The 21,746-nt window shown below is 38.2% G+C and overlaps 1 protein-coding gene across 11 annotated transcripts in view; it reads left to right on the forward strand.

The window, feature by feature from the left end:
• ADAM32 (ADAM metallopeptidase domain 32) overlaps positions 1-21,746 on the forward strand; it is a 180,539-nt gene that overhangs the window by 2,679 nt on the left and 156,114 nt on the right. For 6 of the 11 annotated variants that reach the window (XR_015156223.1, XR_015156224.1, XM_086380389.1 and 3 more), the window contains exons 2-4: positions 7,886-7,971; positions 11,545-11,606; positions 17,678-17,753. Coding sequence is in view for 8 of the 11 variants with exons in the window: in XM_086380389.1 (XP_086236515.1) it covers positions 7,886-7,971; positions 11,545-11,606; positions 17,678-17,753 (224 nt within the window). In the remaining 3 variants the exon portion in view is untranslated. The remainder of the gene's footprint in view (positions 1-7,885; positions 7,972-11,544; positions 11,607-17,677; positions 17,754-21,746) is intronic. The other 5 variants (XR_015156225.1, XM_086380382.1, XM_086380383.1 and 2 more) reach the window with 1 other exon arrangement.

The following is a 21,746-nucleotide window of genomic DNA, read 5'->3' on the forward strand; positions in this document are numbered from 1 at the left end:
CTTGGACTGCAAGGAGATCCAACTGGTCCATTCTGAAGGAGATCAGCCCTGGGATTTCTTTGGAAGGAATGATGCTGAAGCTGAAACTCCAGTACTTTGGCCACCTCATGCGAAGAGTTGACTCACTGGAAAAGACTCTGATGCTGGGAGGGATTGGGGGCAGGAGGAGAAGGGGATGACAGAGGATGAGATGGCTGGATGGCATCACTGACTCGATGGACGTGAGTCTGAGTGAACGCTGGGAGTTGGTGATGGACAGGGAGGCCTGGTGTGCTGTGATTCATGGGGTCGCAAAGAGTCGGACACGACTGAGTGACTGATCTGATCTGTATATTTTGGATAACAGTTTTTTAATCAGGTGTGACTTTTGAAGATGTTTTTCTCCTAGTTTGTAACTTCTCATTCTCTTGATGGTGTCTTTCACAGAGCAAAAGTTTTTAATTTTAATGAAGTCCAGTTTATCAATTATTTTCTCATGCATCATGTCTTTGGTGTTATATCTAAGAAGTCGTTGCCTTACCAATGATCATCTAGGTTCACTCTTACATTAAGCAGTTTTATAATTTTGCATTTTACATTTAGATCTATGATTCATTTCAGGTGTTAAAGCCTGTGTCTAGATTATTTGTTTTGCATTTTGAAATCCATTTGTTATAGTATTTTTTTAAGACTATCTTTGCTCCATTATGTTGTCTTTTCCTATGTCAGAGATCAATTGATTGTATTTATATAGGTACTTTTCTGGGATCTCTGTTCTGTTTGACCTTTTTGTGTGTTCTCTTGCCAAAATTACACTACCTTGATTACTGGAGCTTTACTATAAGTCTTTAAGTCACATAGTGACAGTTGTTTGATTTTCTTCTTCTTCAGTATTGAGTTTGTTTTTTGGGATCTTTTGCCTCATAAATTTTAGAGTCAGTTTATTGATAACCACAAAATATCGTGGTGGGGTTTTGATTGGGATTGCACTGAATCTATAGAACAAGTTGGGGAAAGATTGACATTTTGAACTTTTTGTTTGCTGTTTGTCATCAAAGTTTTGTAGTTTTCCTCATAGAGATCTTACTCATATTTCATTAGATTTATAGCTAAGTATTTATTTAACTTTTGGGGATGCTAATGTACATGACATTGTGTTTTAAATGTCAAATTCTAGTGCTCATTTCTGGTATATAGAAAGTGAATGACATTTGTATATTAACCTTTTATGCTGCAAATTTGCTGTCTTAACCATTTTTAAGTGTATAGTTCAGCAGTGGTGAGTATATTCACATTGTTCTATAACATCTTTCTGGGAGCCTTTTCATTTTGCAAAACTGAAGCCCTATACCCATTAAACAAGTAATTAAAAATTGTGATAAAATATATGTAACATAAAATTTACCATTGTAACCCTTTTTCACTGATATTGCGTATTTGCTGTTTTAAGTAGAAGCTAATTAAAACATCTGTATTCAGTTTTCACTTTATTTTTATAGATTCTCTTTTTTCCCGGCTTTACCTTAGGTTTTATACTTTTATATAGTTTTCTGTTACTAATTAATGTGCTTTTGTTTCAGTACAGAGAACTGTAACATTTCTTGTGAGGCCATTCTCCTTTAACTTTTGTGAAATTGTTTATCTCTCCTTCAATTCTGAAGGACAGCTTTGCTGGGCATGGTATTTTTAGGTGGAATTTTTTTCTTTCAGTACTATATATTGAATGTATTATCCCACTCCATTCTGGTCTGCAAGGTTTCACTGAAAAATCCACTGATAGTCTTATGGGAGTCTGCTTGTACATAATATTTTGTGTTTCTCTTGCTGCTTTCTTGAGAGTCTCTCTTTGTCTCTACTTTTGGGCAGTTTACAATGTATGTCAGTGTAATTCTCTTTGAATTCCTTTTTTGGCTTTCTAGATTTAGATGTTAATTTTTTTACCCCAGGTGAGAGAAATTTTCAGTCATTACCTCTTTGAATAAGTTCTGCCCTCCACCCTGATTTATTTTCCTTCTATGACTTCTATAATGTGTATACTGCTCTGCTTGATTGTGTCCCATATATCCATGAATCTGTCTTCACTCTTTTTCATTCATTTCATTCTTTCTTTCATTCGTAAAAAATATTTTGCTCCTCTGATTAGATGAATTCTCTTGATCTGTCTACAGGTTTTCTGATCCTTTCTTTCACTTGATCTAGTCTGCTCTTGAATCCCTCTATTGAAAATTTCAATTCTGTTATTGTATTCTTCAGCTCTCTGATTTCTATTTTTTACTGATTCTAAAGGGTGTCAGACTTTATTTTTCTGGGCTCCAAAATCACTGCAGATGGTAATTGCAGCCATGAAATTAAAAAACCCTTACTCCTTGGAAGAAAAGTTATGACCAACCTAGATAGCATATTCAAAAACAGAGACATTACTTTGCCAACAAAGGTCCGTCTAGTCAAGGCTATGGTTTTTCCTGTGGTCATGTATGGATGTGAGAGTTGGACTGTGAAGAAAGCTGAGTGCCGAAGAATTGATGCTTTTGAACTGTGGTGTTGGAGAAGACTCTTTCGGGTCCCTTGCACTGCAAGGAGATCCAGCCAGTACATTTTGAAGGAGATCAGCCCTAGGATTTCTTTGGAAGGAATGATGTTGAAGCTGAAACTCCAGTACTTTGGCCACCTCATGCGAAGAGCTGACTCATTGGAAAAGACTCTGATGCTGGGAGGGATTGGGGGCAGGAGGAGAAGGGGACGACAGAGGATGAGATGGCTGGATGGCATCACTGACTTGATGGACGTGAGTCTGAGTGAACTGCGGGAGTTGGTGATGGACAGGGAGGCCTGGCGTGCTGTGATTCATGGGGTCATGAAGAGTCAGACACGACTGACTGAACTGAACTGAACTGACTGATGAACTCCTTATTGCCAAATTCAGACTTAAATTGAAGAAATTAGGGTAAACCACTAGACCATTCAGGTATGACCTAAATCAAATCCCTTATGATTATACAGTGGAAGTGAGAAATAGATTTAACGGACTAGATCTGATAGATAGAGTGCCTGATGAACTATGGATGGAGGTTCATGACATTGTACAGGAGACAGGGATCAAGACCATCCCCATGGAAAAGAAATGCAGAAAAGCAAAATGGCTGTCTGGGGAGGCCTTACATAGCTGTGAAAAGAAGAGAAGAGAAAAGCAAAGGAGAAAAGGAAAGATATAAGCATCTGAATGCAGAGTTCCAAAGAATAGCAAGGAGAGATAATCAAGCCTTCCTCAGTGATCAATGCAAAGAAATAGAGGAAAACAACAGAATGGGAAAGACTAGAGATCTCTTCAAGAAAATTAGACATACCAAGGGAACATTTAATGCAAAGATGGGCTCAATAAAGGACAGAAGAAAGTAGGAAGCAGAAGATATTAAAAGAGGTGGCAAGAAGACACAGAAGAACTGTACAAAAAAGATCTTCACGACCCAGAGAGTCACGATGGTGTGATCACTCACCTAGAGGCAGACATCCTGGAATGTGAAGTCAAGTGGGCCTTAGAAAGCATCACTATGAACAAAGCTAGTGGAGGTGATGGAATTCCAGTTGAGCTATTTCAAATCCTGAAAGATGATGCTGTAGAAGTGCTGTACTCAATATGCCAGCAAATTTGGAAAACTCAGCAGTGGCCACAGGACTGGAAAAGGTCAGTTTTCATTCCAATCCCAAAGAAAGGCAATGCCAAAGAATGCTCAAACTACCGCACAATTGTACTCGTCTCACACACTAGTAAAGTAATGCTCAAAATTCTCCAAGCCAGGCTTCAGCAATACATGAACCGTAAACTTCCAGATGTTCAAGCTGATTTTAGAAAAGGCAGAGGGACCAGAGATCAAATTGCCAACATCCACTGGATCATCAAAAAAGCAAAAGAGAGTTCCATTAAAACATCTATTTCTGCTTTATTGACTATGCCAAAGCCTTTGACTGTGTGGATCACAATAAACTGTGGAAAATTCTGAAAGAGATGGGAATACCAGACCACCTGATCTGCCTCTTGAGAAATTTGTATGGAGGTCAGGAAGCAACAGTTAGAACTGGACATGGAACAACAGACTGGTTCCAAATAGGAAAAGGAGTACATCAAGGCTGTATATTGTCACCCTGTTTATTTAACTTATATGCAGAGTACATCATGAGAAACGCTGGACTGGAAGAAACACAAGCTGGAATCAAGATTGCCGGGAGAAATATCAATAACCTCAGATATGCAGATGACACCACCCTTATGGCAGAAAGTGAAGAGGAACTAAAAAGCCTGTTGATGAAAGTGAAAGTGGAGAGTGAAAAAGTTGGCTTTAAAGCTCAACATTCAGAAAACGAAGGTCATGGCATCTGGTCCCATCACTTCATGGGAAATAGATGGGGAAGCAGTGTCAGACTTTATCTGGGGGGGCTCCAAAATCACTGCAGATGGTGACTGAAGCCATAAAATTAAAAGACACTTACTCCTTGGAAGGAAAGTTATGACCAACCTAGATAGCATATTAAAAAGCAGAGACATTACTTTGCCAACAAAGTTTCTTCTAGTCAAGGGTATGCTTTTCCCAGTGGTCATGTATGGATGTGAGTTGGACTGTGAAGAAAGCTGAGTGCCGAAGAATTGATGCTTTTGAACTGTGGTGTTGGAGAAGACTCTTGAGAGTCCCTTGGACTTCAAGGAGGTCCAACCAGTCCTTTCTAAAGGACATCAGTCCTGGGTGTTCTTTGGAAGGACTGATGCCAAAGCTGAAACTCCAATACTTTGGCCACCTGATGTGAAGAGTTGACTGATTGGAAAAGACTCTGATGCTTGGAGGGATTGGGGGCAGGAGGAGAAGGGGACGACAGAGGATGAGATGGCTGGATGGCATCACTGACTTGATGGACATGAGTTTGGGGAACTTCCGGAGTTGGTTATGGACAGAGAGGCATGGCGTGCTGCAATTCATGGGATTGGAAAGAGTCAGACACGACTGAGCGACTGAACTGAACTTAACTGAATGATTAGTGCCATTGAACATCTTTTAATATGTATCGGGCATTTGTATATCTTTTTTGGAGAAATGAGTATTCACAAGTTCTTTGCCCATTTAAAAAAATTAGGTTTTTCATTTTGCTGTTGATTTAGGAGTTCCTCTTACATTCTGGATACTAGACCTTCAGTCAAGTGATTTGCAGATATTTTTTTCTCATGCTATAGTTTGTCTTCACTGTCTTGTGAATGTTGCATGACTCACAAAAGTTTTAAGTTATGATGATAGGACCTAATATATGTGTATATATATATTTTTCTTTTGTTGCTTATGGTTTTAGTGTCATATCTAAGAACAGGTTCAACAATTATTGACTCTTGGCTAATTCTGCTTCAGTTTTATGTTCCCTACCACTTCCTCTATTAGGCAAATTATAAATATTCTATCATTTTATTATCTAAATATTTAAGTATATATATCTAAATGACAAAATATAATTTTGAAATATAACCACAGTATCATGATCATGGCTTAGAAATTAATGACAGTTTCTTATATCATCCAGTTTTCAGTCTGTGTCCAAATTTTCAATTGTTTCATGAGTGTAATAATTTTCCTTACAGTTTGTAATCACCAAGAAACAATGTCCACACATTGCTTGAATCAGCATCCAAAATATACACTCATTGAGTTGGCTCCTCCCTACTCCATTTTATTTAGTGTCTGGTTTTTAGTACCATGTTGATAACTGATAATTCCAAATTTATATTTCTTCTCGTGCACTCTTTAGGCAGCCTATGAGATGATTTCCAATGTTTCTCACATCCTGGGACTCATGCCCTTGTGTAATCCCCTCCTCTTAAATGTAAACTATGTTTTATGATTTGTTTCCAGTGAATAAAATGTGGTCAATGGATGTCTTTTCTGAGATTAGAATATAGGATGACCGTGTCTTTTTCCTGGGTGCTCACTTTCAATCTCTTTTTCTGATCCCTTATTCTGGGGGAAGTAAGTTGTCATATTGTGAGTATCCTTATAGAGAGGTCTTTTGAGATTTCTCATGAACAGCCTGGAAAGACCCAATGCCTGTCATCAGCTAAGTGCATGAGCTTTGAAGTGGATCCTGTCCTAGTCAAGCCTTGAAATTGTTGCAGCCCTGGCTGACACTTTGATTGCAGTTTTGCTAGAGACACTGAACCAGAGGCGTTCAGTTAAGCTTTGCCCAGATGCCTGACCAAAGGGCCGTAGGGATTAATAAGTGTTTATTGTTTTAAGCTGCTATATTTGGGGATAATTTGTTATGCAGCAATAGATAATTAATATATCATCCTTCAGTTAAAATCAAAGATCATGTCTCTCTGCTCAAAATCTTCCAGTGGTTTCTTATGTCTCCAAGAATAAAAATTAAAGCCCTAACTCTGACCTATTTTGCCCTGTAGGATCTCAACAGCTTGTTTCCCTCCTCTCTGACCTCATCTCTTAATCTTTTCCTCATTGCTCATGCTATTTTAGCCACAGTTGTTTCCTTATGGCTTTTCAAACACACCAAGCATTTCCTTCCAAGAGTCTTAAATACTTGATATTTTTTCTTCCTGGAGTGTTCTGCCAAGATATTCATTTGTTCCCCTCCTCACCTTCTTCAGGTCTTTGTCCAAATGCCGTCTTCTCAGTGAGTCCTATTTAACCTCACCTTCAGCAATCGCTATTCTGTCATGAACCTATGACATATTCTGTCATAACCCATGATTCTGTGGGTTAGTGGGACTGTTGTTCTGGTTTGGACCAGTTTAGCTAATCTGCAGGTCATTTGTACTCTTTCCTGCAGCTGTTGTCAGCTCCTGAGTTGGTTGGCAGCTGAATAGTGTAGGATGGTCTCACACACCGGTCTCTCTGTTGGAATGTGTTCAGCTAGGGTGCCTTGGCCCCTTTCACATAGTCCCCCACCCTCCTGTTAGCTTGCTCAGGCTTGTTTACATGCAATTTCAGGATTCGAAGGCAGTAGGAGGGCAAGCCACAGTGCATAAGCTCTTTTCAGGTTTGTTTGTTTTACATTTCTTATTGTCCAATTGGCCAAAGTAAGTTACTTGGCTAAGTCTAGAGTTAGTTCCTAAGTATATCCATGGGAGACAGTACTTCCTGTTGTATCTGTCACATCTGATTTCTGAAATTTTTTAGAGTTTTTCTAGAATTTCTCAACAACTGTCACACTTTCATCTTTAGCTTATCAAGACAATTGTTGAGACCTCTTAGCTGGTGATAGCACTTTACCAATTTCCCACCTTTTTTTTTGGTAAATGTTTTTCACCATAAAAATCTGTGATTTTTCACTTATTTTCTGGATGCCTTGTATTTGAATGTTCTTTTTTCCTCTTTTTTTAGAATATTTATAACCTGTTTTATATAATAGATTTAATTTTATTTAGGTAGTAATATTATCTGTTTGTAGTATTTATTTATTTGTCTGCACTGAGTCTTAGTTGCAGCACATGAGTTCTTCGATCTTTGTTGTGGCATGCAGGGTCTTTTGGAGAAGGCAGTGGCAACCACTCCAGTACTCTTGCTTGGAGAATCCTGGGGACAGAGGAGCCCGGTGGGCTGCCGTCTGTGGGGTCACACAGAGTCGAACATGACTGAAGCGACTTAGCAGTAGCAGCAGGGTCTTTAGTTGAGGCATGTGGGATCTAGTTCCCTGACCAGGGATCAGACTCGGGCCTGCTGTATTGGGAGCATGGAGTCTTAGCCACTGGACTACCAGGAAAGTTCCTCTTACCTGTTTTTAAATTGTTTTCAATATTTTTATTGGAGTACACAGGTGATAACTCATATTTGCAGAAGCAAGTCTTATATAAAAGAACATGCACAAATATTTAGTCAAGTTTAGGATGCAGTTATTAACTGTTTTTTTCTTTCTCCAGATTTTCAAAATTCATTTCTACAAATCATACTTCCAGAGAAAGTCCAAGCAAATACAAGTGAAAGTGAGAATTCAGAAGTAGAAAATGTAAGAGATTTTCCATAGTTAATGCTGTTATATGAAATTTCTTATTTTTATTGCATAGCAGTGAAGTACATAAATTTCATTAGAGTATAAATAGCCAATATCACTACTGATAAGGAATTTAAAGTTTTGATGGTAAAAGCAAATATATAAATCAGAATGTTCTAATTTTTCTAGAATTTGTCATTAACTCATGGTAAAATAATTTTTTAAAGTTCAAAGAGAGAATACAATATAAAAGAATTAGTCTTATCTGAGTGGTATCTAGATGATTCAGATGAAGAGAATAATTTTCTCCAAAATTGCTAAGGAGAATCTGTCTTAAGTATAATCTTCTTTCTTAATCTCTACCTTTGCATTTACCAGTTTTCAGAGTATAAACTGATTATTCTGTTATGTTTATTGGAAAGATGATAGTTTATCCTACTTATTGATTTATTTAACAGATATTTCTCTGGACTTGTGTGCATAGCTATATGCTAAGAGCCTTAGGAGATTAAAAAAAAAAAACAAAACAGCATGCCTTGCTTACAAGTGACTGATCTTTTTTTAAAAAAATTTGATCAGTTAACTATTTTTGAGTGTGCTGGGTCTTTGTTGCTGTGTGTGGACTTTCTCTAGTTGTGGCAAGCAAGGGCTACTCTTTGTTGTGATACATGGGCTTCTCATTGCAGTGGCTTTTCTTGTTGTGGAGCCCAGGCTCTAGAAGCTTCAGTAGTTGAGGTACTTAGGCTCAGTAGTTGTGGCTTGTGGACTCTAGAGTGTGGCTCAGTAGTTGTGGAACATGCTGTTCCGTGGCATGTAGGATCCTCCCGACCAGGGGTCGAACTTGAGTCCCCTGCATTGGCAGGCAGATTCCTGACCACTGGAGCCCCAGAGAAGTCCAGTGGCCAATCTTTTGATAACACTTTATTTTTAACAGTTTTAATGAGGTATAATTTAGACACCACAGAATTCACCCATTGTAAGTGTATAACTCAGTGATTATTAGTATGTGAATTATGTAAACATTACCATAATCCAGTTTTTAAAAAAATTTTTTTTAATTAAACATTTTTTTTACTTTACAATATTGTATTGGTTCTGTCACACATCAACATGAATCCGCCATGTGTTCCCCATCCTGAACCCCCCTCCCACCTCCCTCCCTGTACCATGCCTCCGAGTCATCCCAGTGCACCGGCCCCAAGCATCCTGTATTGAACCTGGACTGGAGATTCATTTCTTATATGATATTATTCATGTTTCAGTGCTGTTCCCCTAAATCGTCCTACCCCCTCCATCTCCCATAGAGTCCAAAAGACTATTCTATTCATCTGTGTCTCTTTTGCTGTCTCGCATACAGGGTTATTGTTACCATCTTTCTAAATTCCATATATATGTGTTAGTATACTGTATTGGTGTTTTTCTTTCTGGCTTACTTCACACTGTATAATAGGCTTCAGTTTCATCCACCTCATTAGAACTGTTTCAAATGTACTCTTTTTAATGGCTGAGTAATACTCCATTGTGTATATGTACCACAGCTTTTGTATCCATTCATCTGCTGATCAACATCTAGGTTGCTTCCATGTCCTGGCTATTATAAACAGTGCTGTGATGAACATTGGGGTACACGTATCTCTTTCAATTCTGGTTTCCTCGGTGTGTATGCCCAGCAGTGGGATTGCTGGGTCATAAGGCAGTTCTATTTCCAGTTTTTAAAGGAATCTCCACACTGTTCTCCATAGTGGCTGTACTAGTTTGCATTCCCACCAATAGTGTAAGAGGGTTCCCTTTCCCCCATACCCTCTGCATCATTTATTGTTTATAGACTTTTGGATAGCAGCCATTCTGACTGGCGTGAGATGGTACCTCATTGTGGTTTTGATTTGCATTTCTCTGATAATGAGTGATGTTGGGCATCTTTTCATGTGTTTGTTAGCCATCTGTATGTCTTCTTTGGAGAAATGTCTATTTAGTTCTTTGGCCCATTTTTTGATTGGATCGTTTATTTTTCTGGAATTGAGCTGTAGGAGTTGCTTGTATATTTTTGAGATTAGTTGTTTGTCAGTTGCTTCATTTGCTATTATTTTCTCCCATTCTGAAGGCTGTCTTTTCACCTTGCTTATAGTTTCCTTTGTTGTCCAAAAGCTTTTAAGTTTAATTAGGTCCCATTTGTTTATTTTTGCTTTTATTTCCATTACTCTGAGAGGTGGGTCATAGAGGATCCTGCTGGGATTTATGTCAGGAAGTGTTTTGCCTATATTCTCCTCTAGGAGTTTTATAGTTTCTGGTTTTATGTTTAGATCTTTGATCCATTTTGAGTTTATTTTTGTGTATGCTGTTAGAAAGTGTTCTAGTTTCATTCTTTTACAAGTGGTTGATCAGTTTTCCCAGCACCACTTGTTAAAGAGATTGTTTTTTCTCCATTGTATATTCTTGCCCCCTTTGTCAAAGACAAGGTGTCCATAGGTGTGTGGATTTATCTCTGGGCTTTCTATTTTGTTCCATTGATCTATATTTCTGTCTTTGTGCTAGTACCATACTGTCTTGATGACTGCAGCTTTGTAGTATAGCCTGAAGTCAGGCAGGTTGATTCCTCCGGGACTAAAATTTTAAAGCTAGGACATGCTGCTACTTCAGTATCAGGATCTTATGTTTGGTATTTCTGCCTTTTATCTGACATATGCATGTTTTGCTTCTTTCTGGTCTTACTTAAAAAAAAAAAGCTTGAAAAATTTTGGCATGATTTTGGAGTTACAAAAATTGCAAAGATGCTACCTTGAATTCCCATATAAGTTCATTCAGTTTCTCCTAAAATTAATATCTTATATAACCATTTTGACCATTTACTAGACCTTTTTTAACAACTTGCCTTTCTATTATTTTTTTTTAAAGATTTGTATTGTTTCCTGGTTGTTTCTTATTTTCACTGATCCTATGTTCTGGTATTTATGTCTTTTTAGTTTTTACTGAATTTTCTTTTTAATGATATTCTAATTCTTGCTTTTCACGTGTTCTTTTTTTGAAAGATAAAGTCTCATCTCTTAGATTCACTGACTAACTGATATTGCAACTCACTACCATGTTTTAACTTGAGAATAGTAGAGTTCGAGTAAAAATCTATGCCAAATTTTAAGAATCTTCTGCTTAAAATATAGGAAATAAGGCATACATTTCAGGAAAATGGTTAAAATAAATGACTTTTGTGCTTAGTGGAGTAAGTTAAACTTCACTGAAATAGAGTACCTTAATATCCCAGTGATGCAATAGAATAGATGTTATGACATGGCATGTAGTTTCTTCTTTTATTTATTTATTTATTTTTAGTCTCTTCTTTTAAAAAAGTTTAAAATTCAGTTACAAATAGGTTTCTAGTGCTTTATGACTCCTTATATTGGACTAATTTTGTGGAAATAGTAAGAATAGATTGTATAATAAATGTTAAAAATTTTGATATATTATTGCAGATTTTAAATCACACATAGTCTGAGACTTTTAAAGCATTATTTGGAAGGATTAGTCAAAATAAAATTGTTGTTTTACCTCTTCTGTTACATTTGTCTTTACTCTCAGTTTTTCTGGATTCTCTAGAAACAGGTATCCTATAGTATTTCAATAGATGAGAAACCGTATACTGTGCACCTTAAGCAAAGGTAACTTTTTATTTTTAGACTTAATTTTACTTATATGAATTCATTTGCTTATGATAAAAATAGAATATTAAAAGTCATGTAGTTATTAAACTGTTTAGTTGTCTCAGATGAACAAATGCTTCCTGTGAATTAATTTTTTGGTCCTAATGCCTCAAGTAGTCTTTAGTGAATAGGGAAGCTAAGAACGGGAAGAATAAGGATTCATCTGAAGATTAATCTGTATGATCTTAAGTTAGGAGAGCCAGCAGGATCTATATAATCAGGGTAGGATGTAATAAGAAAGAAGTAAATCTGTAACTGTATCAGTTAGAGTTTGATCAGGGAGGCAGGTTCACCACCAAGAATATGAAATAAGGGATTTAGTATAGAAATTAGATCATACAGTACTGTGGGAGCTGGTGAACAGTTTATGGAAAAAAGTAATAGCTACATACCATCCCTAAGAGTATTGTGAAAATAATTTAAATAACTTTATATAGGGTTTAATTATTTGATGGAAAACCAGTTGAGAAATGCTGGCTTGGAAGCAATTTGTAACTTTCAAGAGGTTGATTTCAGTTAAATTTTGGGTGTAGAACTAGATTAAGTGGTATTAAGGAGAGCTGAATTGTGAGAAACCAAACGTTTTAAGTGAAAATGGCTTTTCCAGAAATGTTTGACAGAGAAAAAAGAAAAGAAAAAATGAAATGTTTTGGCTGGCAGGAAGTTTCTTAAAGAGAGAAATATAAACAGTGATTCATTGTGTTATTAGATGCCAAAAAATGGCATTGAGTAAAAGAGTTAACCTACTCCTTTAGACAGAAGGGAAGAATAGTAAATGACAACTCAAAGAGCTTTTCAAGTGCATAAGAGAGAATGCATATTGCATTTGAATATATTATCAGAACTGTAAGCAGTAGTAAGAAATAAAGGAATTGGAGCCTGGGAGATGGATTGAGCATGTATATACTCTATTTTTGGAAATTACCTGTATAATGATTAAGATGGTATGACAATTATGAAGCTATTGCAAAAGTTATATGAGATATAATAAGAAGCATAATTTGTAATGTGTAAGAGGTTTTTTTTTGAGATATAACTGAGGTGGCAGAAAAAAATTAGATATTGGACACAATGGTAGAGATTTGATTGGCACGGTGAAGGAATAGGACAAGTCTGTGTCAGAGGATATCCATAAGTGTCCAGTGGCAGTAAGGCTGATTGATTGATTGGTTGAAGTACAGTTATCTTACAATATTTTATTAGTTTAAGGTGTACAATGTAGTGACTATATATTTTTATAGATTACAAACTATATATAGTATTATAACTGGTAGTTCATATCCCTTAATCCCCTTCACTTATATGTTAAAGGCCATTTTTATAAACCCATAGCTAACATCATACTCAATGATGAAAAGCTAAAAGCTTTTTTCTCTAAGACTACAAGTAAGACAAAAATGCCTGCTCTCACCACTTTTATTCATCATAGTACTGGAAGTCCTAGCCATAGCAATTAAAAAGAAATAATTTTCTGAAGGAAATCAACCCTGAGTATTCATTGGAAAGACTGATACTGAAGTTGAAGCTCCAGTACTTTAGCCACCTAATGCAAAAAGCCAACTCATTGGAAAAGACCCTGATGCTGGGAAAGATTGAGGGCAGGAGGAGAAGGTGGTGACAGAAGATGAAATGGTTGGGTGGTATCACCAACTCAATGAACATGAGTTTGAGCAAACTCCAGGAGATAGTGAATGACAGACAAGTCTGGCATGCTGCAGTCCATGGGGATGGAAAGAGTCGGACATGACTTAGTAACTGAACAACAACAATAGACATCCAGATTGGAAGGGAAGAACTATAACAGTCACTATTTTCAAATGGCATGATACCACAGAAAACCCCAGAGATGCCATCAAAAAACTATTAGAACTTATAAATGAATTCAGTAAAACTACAGGGTACAGAATTAACGTATAGATCTATTGCATTGCTATGCACTGGAATGCAAAAGTAGGAAGTCAAGAAACACCTGGAGTAACAGGCAAATTTGGCCTTGGAATACGGAAAGAAGCAGGGCAAAGGCAAATAGAGTTTTGTCAAGAGAACGCACTGGTCATAGCAAACACCCTCTTCCAACAACACAAGAGAAGACTCTACCCATGGACATCAACAGATGGTCAACACTGAAATCAGATTGATTACATTCTTTGCAGCCAAAGATGGAGAAACTCTATACAGTCAGCAAAAACAAGACTGGGAGCTGACTGTGGATCACATCATGAACTCCTTATTGCCAAATTCAGACTTAAATTGAAGAAAGTAGGGAAAACCACTAGATCATTCAGGTATGACCTAACAGTGGAAGTGAAAAATAGATTTAAGGGACTAGATCTGATAGATAGAGTGCCTGATGAACTATGGACGGAAGTTCATGACATTGTACAGGAGACAGGGATCAAGACCATCCTCATGGAAAAGAAAAGCAAAAAAGCAAAATAGCTGTCTGGGGAGGCCCTACAAATAGCTGTGAAAAGAAGAGTCACGAAAAGCAAAGGAGAAAAGGAAAGATATAAACATCTGAATGAAAAGTTCCAAAGAATAGCAAGGAGAGATAAGAAAGCCTTCCTCAGCGATCAATGCAAAGAAGTAGAGGAAAACAACAGAATAGGAAAGACTAGAGATCTCTTCCGGAGAAGGCAATGGCACCCCACTCCAGTACTCAAGTTTTCCAGTGCCTGGAAAATCCCGTGGACGGAGGAGCCTGGTAGGCTGCAGTCCATGGGGTCGCTAAGAGTCGGACACGACTGAGGGACTTCACTTTCACTTTTCACTTTCATGCAGTGGAGAAGGAAATGGCAACCCACTCCAGTGTTCTTGCCTGGAGAATCCCAGGGATGGGGGAGCCTGATGGGCTGCTGTCTGTGGGGTCGCACAGAGTTGGACATGACTGAAGTGACTTAGCAGCAGCAGCAGCAGAGATCTCTTCAAGAAAATTAGAGATACCAAGGGAACATTTCATGCAAAGATGGGCTTGATAAGGGACAGAAATGGTATGGACCTAACAGAAGCAGAAGATATTAAGAACAGGTGGCAAGAATACACAGAAGAACTGTACAAAAAAGATCTTCATGACCCAGAGAATCAAAATGTGTGATCACTGACCTAGAGCCAGACATCCTGGAATGTGAAGTCAAGTGGGCCTTAGAAAGCATCACTATGAACAAAGCTAGTGGAGGTGTTGGAATTCCAGTTGAGCTATTTCAAATCCTGAAAGATGATGCTGTGAAAGTGCTGCACTCAATAGGCCAGCAAATTTGGAAAACTCAGCAGTGGCCACAGGACTGGAAAAGGTCAGTTTTCATTCCAATCCCAAAGAAAGGCAATGCTCAAACTACCGCACAATTGCACTCATCTCACACGCTAGTAAAGTAATGCTCAAAATTCTCCAAGCCAGGTTTCAGCAATATGTGAACCGTGAACTTCCTGATGTTCAAGCTGGTTTTAGAAAAGGCAGAGGAACCAAAGACAAAATTGCCAACATCCACTGGATCATTGAAAAAGCAAGAGAGTTCCATTAAAACATGTATTTCTGCTTTATTGACTATGCCAAAGCCTTTGACTGTGTGGATCACAATAAACTGTGGAAAATTCTGAAAGAGATGGGAATACCAGACCACCTGACCTGCCTCTTGAGAAACCTATTTGCAGGTCAGGAAGCAACAGTTAGAACTGGACATGGAACAACAGACTGGTTCCAAATAGTTTTGAAAAGGAGTATGTCAAGGCTGTATATTGTCACCCTGCTTATTTAACTTCTATGCAGAGTACATCATGAGAAGCGCTGGACTGGAAGAAGCACAAGCTGGAATCAAGATTGCTGGGAGAAAGATCAATAACCTCAGATATGCAGATGACACCACCCTTATGGCAGAAAGTGAAGAGGAACTAAAAAGCCTGTTGATGAAAGTGAAAGTGGAGAGTTAAAAAGTTGGCTTAAAGCTCAACATTCGGAAAATGAAGATCATGGCATCTGGTCCCATCACTTCATGGGAAATAGATGGGTAAACAGTGGAAACAGTGGGTGACATTATTTTTTTGGGCTCCAAAATCACTGTAGATGGTGACTGCAGCCATGAAATTAAAAGATGCTTACTCCTTGGAAGGAAAGTTATGACCAGCCTAGATAGCATATTCAAAAGCAGAGACATTACTTTGCCAACAAGGGTCCATCTAGTCAAGGCTATGGTTTTTCCTGTGGTCATGTATGGAAGTGAGAGTTGGACTGTGAAGAAAGCTGAGCACCAAAGAATTGATGCTTTTGAACTTTGGTGTTGGAGAAGACTCTTGAGAGTCCCTTGGACTGCAAGGAGATCCAACCAGTCCATTCTAAAGGAGATCAGTCCTGGGTGTTCACTGGGAGGACTGATGCTGAAGCTGAAACTCCAGTACTTTGGCCACCTGATGTGAAGAGTTGACTCATTGGAAAAGACTCAGATGCTGGGAGGGATTGGGGGCAGGAGGAGAAGGGGACGACAGAGGATGAGATGGCTGGATGGCATCACTTACTCGATGGACGTGAGTTTGAGTGAACTCCAGGAGTTGGTGATGGACAGGGAGGCCTGGCGTGCTACAATTCACGGAGTCAGAAAGAGTCGGACATGACTGAGCGACTGAACTGAACTGAACTGATGCACTAATAATGAAATATCAGAAAAATAAATAAAAAAAATCCCAGGTACAATTGCATCAGAAAGAAAAAAATACCTGGGAATAAATTTAAGGAAGGGAGGTGAAAGACCTGTACTCTGAAAACTCTAAGACATTGATAAAGAAATATAAGAGAATGCAAGTAAATGGAAATGTATACCATGCTTACACATCGGAAGACTTAATATTGATAAAAGTCTGTTGTACTAACCAAGGCAGTCTACAGCTTCAGTCCAATTCTATCAAAATACTCATGCATTTTTCAGGAAGTAGAATAGATAATCCTAAAATTTGTATGAAATACAGAAGATCTTGAATAGCCAGTTATATTTATTTTAGGTAATGGGAGAAAAGTGTAGGTTTCAGAGCCATCTTTTTTTAAATATATATTAAGTATAAATGAGGCACCAGAAATGAAGAAGATGAAGAGGTGGGAGTAAATATTAATGAGAGGGAAAAACAACCAGAAAATGAATGCCAGGGAAACATTTAAGTGAAGAAGGATCCAGATGAAGGGATTTACACAAGGAGACAAGGTGATATGAGGGGAAAATCAGGGGTAAATGGTATGATTGAAGTTGAAGAGCAGATGGTTTAAAGAAGGGGAGTATGGTCAGTAGTGTGAAGTGCATCAGATAGTTTTATTTGACTCAAATTGCTTTTTCTTTTCGGATTTGACAATGAGGGGGTCATTATATGGCATCAGTTTTAATGGCAGATTCTCAGCAGAAGCTACTCTGGGTGGTCTAGTTACATTACATTGGATTGAGAAGTGAGTGCCAGGTGAGGAAGCATAAGTAAGGGGACAAGGAATGATACCAGAGAAGGCTGAACTATGACTGTTACAGAATGCTCTTCTACTTCATTATAGTAAGATATATTCATGATAGTAAAATTGAGAAAGAATGAAAGAATAAAAAACTCTTATAATCCTACACCCATTTCATATCTTTGTAAAATTTAAAATGCTTTTCTTTTGTCTTATAGTTTGTTTTCCTTATTTTTTAAAGGAGTATAATAAGATGGGAAATATTATTTTGAGTAAATGCATATTACTTTAAACAAAAATTACACACAGGTCAAAAGAAAATACTATCTTTGTCAGGGATTGGCAGTCTTTTTCTCTAAAGACCCAGATAGTAAATATTTTAGGGTTTGAAGAGCATAATAGCTCTGTCAAAATGACTCATCTTGCTGTTGTATCATGAAAGCTGCCATGAACCGTATGTAAGTGAACGAGTATAGCTATATGCAAATAAATTTTATTTACAAACACAGAGATAGGTCAGATTTGGCTTTGAGGGTGCTAAGTTTGCTGACTGCTGCTTTATATTTTTTCAAAAAGAATAACTTAAAATTCTCTCACTCTTTTTTATATACAGATTTTTTTTAGCAAATAATTTCATGGTTTATATGTATAATCAAGGATCTGTGAATTCTCAATCTTCAAATATTCAGGTAAGATTTAAATTTTATGTTTTAAAGATTTTTAAAAACCTTTTTTATACTGGATACTTTGCTAATATAGAAGACCTTATTCACAGAGGATATATGTAAAGTGACCTATGTATGCCTCATTTCACCCATTGTTAGGGTTTCTTGAAGTCTTGATAAATTAAAGACGAACTAGACTGACTTAGATAATCACGATGGTGTGATCACTCATCTAGAGCCAGACATCCTGGAATGTGATGTCAAGTGGGCCTTAGAAAGCATCACTACGAACAAAACTAGTGGAGGTGATGGAATTCCAGTTGAGCTATTTCAAATCCTGAAAGATGCTGTGAAAGTGCTGCACTCAATATGCCAGCAAATTTGGAAAACTCAGCAGTGGCCACAGGACTGGAAAAGGTCAGTTTTCATTCCAATCTCAAAGAAAGGCAATGCTCAAACTACCGCACAATTGCACTCATCTCACATGCTAGTAAAGTAATGCTTAAAATTCTCCAAGCCAGGTTTCAGCAATATGTGAACCGTGAACTTCCTGATGTTCAAGCTGGTTTTAGAAAAGACAGAGGAACCAGAGACCAAATTGCCAACATCTGCTGGATCATCGAAAAAGCAAGAGAGTTCCATTAAAACATCTATTTCTGCTTTATTGACTATGCCAAAGCCTTTGACTGTGTGGATCACAATAAACTGTGGAAAATTCTGAAAGAGATGGGAATACCAGACCACCTGACCTGCCTCTTGAGAAACCTGTATGCAGGTCAGGAAGCAACAGTTAGAACTGGACATGGAACAACAGACTGGTTCCAAATAGGAAAAGGAGTATGTCAAGGCTGTATATTGTCACCCTGCTTATTTAACTTTTATGCAGAGTACATCATGAGAAACGCTGGACTGGAAGAAACACAAGCTGGAATCAAGATTGCAGGGAGAAATATCAATCACCTCAGATATGCAGATGACACCACCCTTATGGCAGAAAGTGAAGAGGAACTCAAAAGCCTCTTGATGAAAGTGAAAGAGGAGAGTGAAAAAGTTGGCTTAAAGCTCAACATTCAGAAAACGAAGATCATGGCATCCGGTCCCATCATTTCATGGGAAATAGATGGGTAAACAGTGGAAACAGTGGGTGACTTTATTTTTTTGGCTCCAAAATCACTGTAGATGGTGACTGAAGCCATGAAATTAAAAGACGCTTACTCCTTGGAAGAAAAATTATGACCAACCTCGACAGCATATTCAAAAGCAGAGACATTACTTTGCCAACAAAGGTCCGTCTAGTCAAGGCTATGGTTTTTTCTGTGGTCATGTATGGATGTGAGAGTTGGACTGTGAAGAAGGCTGAGCACTGAAGAATTGATGCTTTTGAACTGTGGTGTTGGAGAAGACTCTTTCGGGTCCCTTGGACTGCAAGGAGATCCAACCAGTCCATTCTGAAGGAGATCAGCCCTGGGATTTCTTTGGAAGGAATGATGCTAAAGATGAAACTCCAGTACTTTGGCCACCTGATGTGAAGAGTTGACTCATTGGAAAGGACTGATGCTGGGAGGGATTGGGGGCAGGAGGAGAAGGGGACGACAGAGGATGAGATGGTTGGATGGCATTACTGACTCGATGGATGTGAGTCTGAGTGAACTCCGGGAGTTGGTGATGGACAGGGAGGCCTGGCGTGCTGCGATTCATGGGGTTGCAAAGAGTCGGACACGACTGAGTGACTGAACTGATCTGAGACTGACTTAGTATATTCTACTCTGCAGCAGAATTTAATTTGTTTATATTTTGTTGAATAAATGAATAGAAATTAAATAATAGTAAAAACAAGCTCAAATATTATTGAACCCAAAATCGTAGACTGAAATCTTTTCTTTTGTTTTACCCCCATTGGAGAAGGCAATGGCACCCCACTCCAGTACTCTTGCCTGGGAAATCCCATGGACGGAGGAGCCTGGTAGGCTGCAGTCCATGGGGTTGCTGAGAGTCAGATATGACTGAGAGAGTTCACTTTCACTTTTCACTTTCATGTATTGGAGAAGGAAATGACATCCCACTCCAGTGTTCTTGCCTGGAGAATCCCAGGGACAGAGGAGCCTAGTGGGCTGCCATCTATGGGGTCTCACAGAGTCGGACATGACTGATGTGACTTAGCAGTAGCAGCATCCATCAATGAATCCTATTGATTCTACTTTTCAAATTATGTACTTAGAACCTACCTTCTTCCTCTCTCTCTGTCTGCTGATACCACTGTTTTTCAAGTAAAGATCATCTAGTTTGGGTTATTGTGATAACTTCTGAATAATCTCCCTGCTTCCACACTTTGCTCATTCCCTGGGTCAGGTCTCAACGTGACAACCAGATGAATCCTATTAATAAAACCTGAGTGAGTGAGTGAGTGAAGTTGCTCAGTCGTGTCTGACTCTCTGTGACCCCATGGACTGTAGCCTACCAGGCTCGTCTGTCCACAGGATTCTCCAGGCAAGAATACTGGAGTGGGTTGCCATTTCCTTCTGCAGGGGATCTTCCTGACCCAGGGATCAAACCTGGGTCTCCCACATTGGAGGCAGACGCTTTAACCTCTGAGCCACCAGGGAAGCTGGTCAGATTAAAAAAAAAAAAAAAAAAAAAAAAACCCCCCCCCAAAACAAAAAACCAACCTGGTCAGATCTTGTTGCTTCTCTACTCAGAAGCCTTCATGGGATGAGTTATTGTTCACAAAGTGAAAACCAATAAGAGAAAGCCCACATGCAGCATCAAATTCCCAGCACCGCCAAAAATAAAAATAAATAAATAAAAACCTTTAAGTAGGGTGAAATGGTGAAAATCATTTTAGTATCCTGCAGGCTTTACACAGTCTGACCCTCTTTACCTCTGTGACCTCGTTTCCTGTTACTCTTTACACTGGTAATTCTGTTCAAGTCACATTGGCTTCCTTGCTATTCTTTAAACATACCAGACATGTTCTCCTTTCAAGAACTTTTCTCTATTTCCTCTCATCCAGATGTTTGCTCTTTCCCAAGATACAATGTTTTTCTCTCTCATTTTCTTCAGTTCTTTGCTCAAAACCATCCAATTAGTCCTTGAGTAGTCCAGATTTCAAATTTTAAAAAATGTTTTTTTTTTTAAACTTATACTTTTAGCCATGGTGGGTCTTCATTGCTGCAAGCGAGCTTTCTCCAGTCGCAGCTGGCGGGGGCTGCTCTCCAGTCGCAGTGGGTAGGCTTCTCATTGTGGTTTTTCTTGTTGCTGAGCTTGGGCTCCAGGGTGCAGGTGCTTCAGTAGTTGTGGCATATGGACCTAGCTGCCCTGCAGCATGTGGAATCTTGCTGGAATCATGTGGACCAGGGATCAAACCTGTATGCCCTGCATTGGCAGGCAGATTTCTTTACTATTGGACCACCAGGGGAGTCCAATCCCTATTTTAAATTGCACTCTTAATCTTCGTACTCTTTTACTTCTCCTGTTTTGTTTTTCTCCATAGTGGTTATCAATATATGATGTATCATATACTTTATTTATTGTTCCCTCAGTGCAATATAATCTTCATTTGACCAGAGCTTTTGGTCTGTTTTATTCAATGATGCCTCCCTAGTGCCTAGAAAAATGCCTATCACATAGCATATGATAAAAATTTGTTGAATATTATTGATATATATTACTTTACTTCTAATTGGAAAGGACCATTAATTTCCTTTTCTTGCTCCTTCTTGCTCCCCTTACTTCTAACATAGAAGAGTGCATTAATAAGAAAAATTACATTGATTTATACCAAAATATATAGCACCATGAGATTGTAGAAATTATATAATCTTCCTTTTTTGTTTGTAATGATGTTTGCTATGTCTCCATGTTAATTGAACTGTGGTCAGAGACTGATTTGGTGTGATTTCAGTCCTTTAAAGTTTATTGTTGTGTTTCATGGCTCAAAATATGGTTTCATTTTTGTAAATGTTCTGTGTTCTTTAAAAAGAAAGTGTAATGTTACTCAGCCATAAAAAAGAATGATGT

Source organism: Bos grunniens, chromosome 27 (assembly GCF_055505025.1).
Source record: "Bos grunniens cultivar Pamir isolate PY7600 chromosome 27, Bosgru_T2T1.0, whole genome shotgun sequence".
Lineage (NCBI taxonomy): Eukaryota > Metazoa > Chordata > Mammalia > Artiodactyla > Bovidae > Bos > Bos grunniens.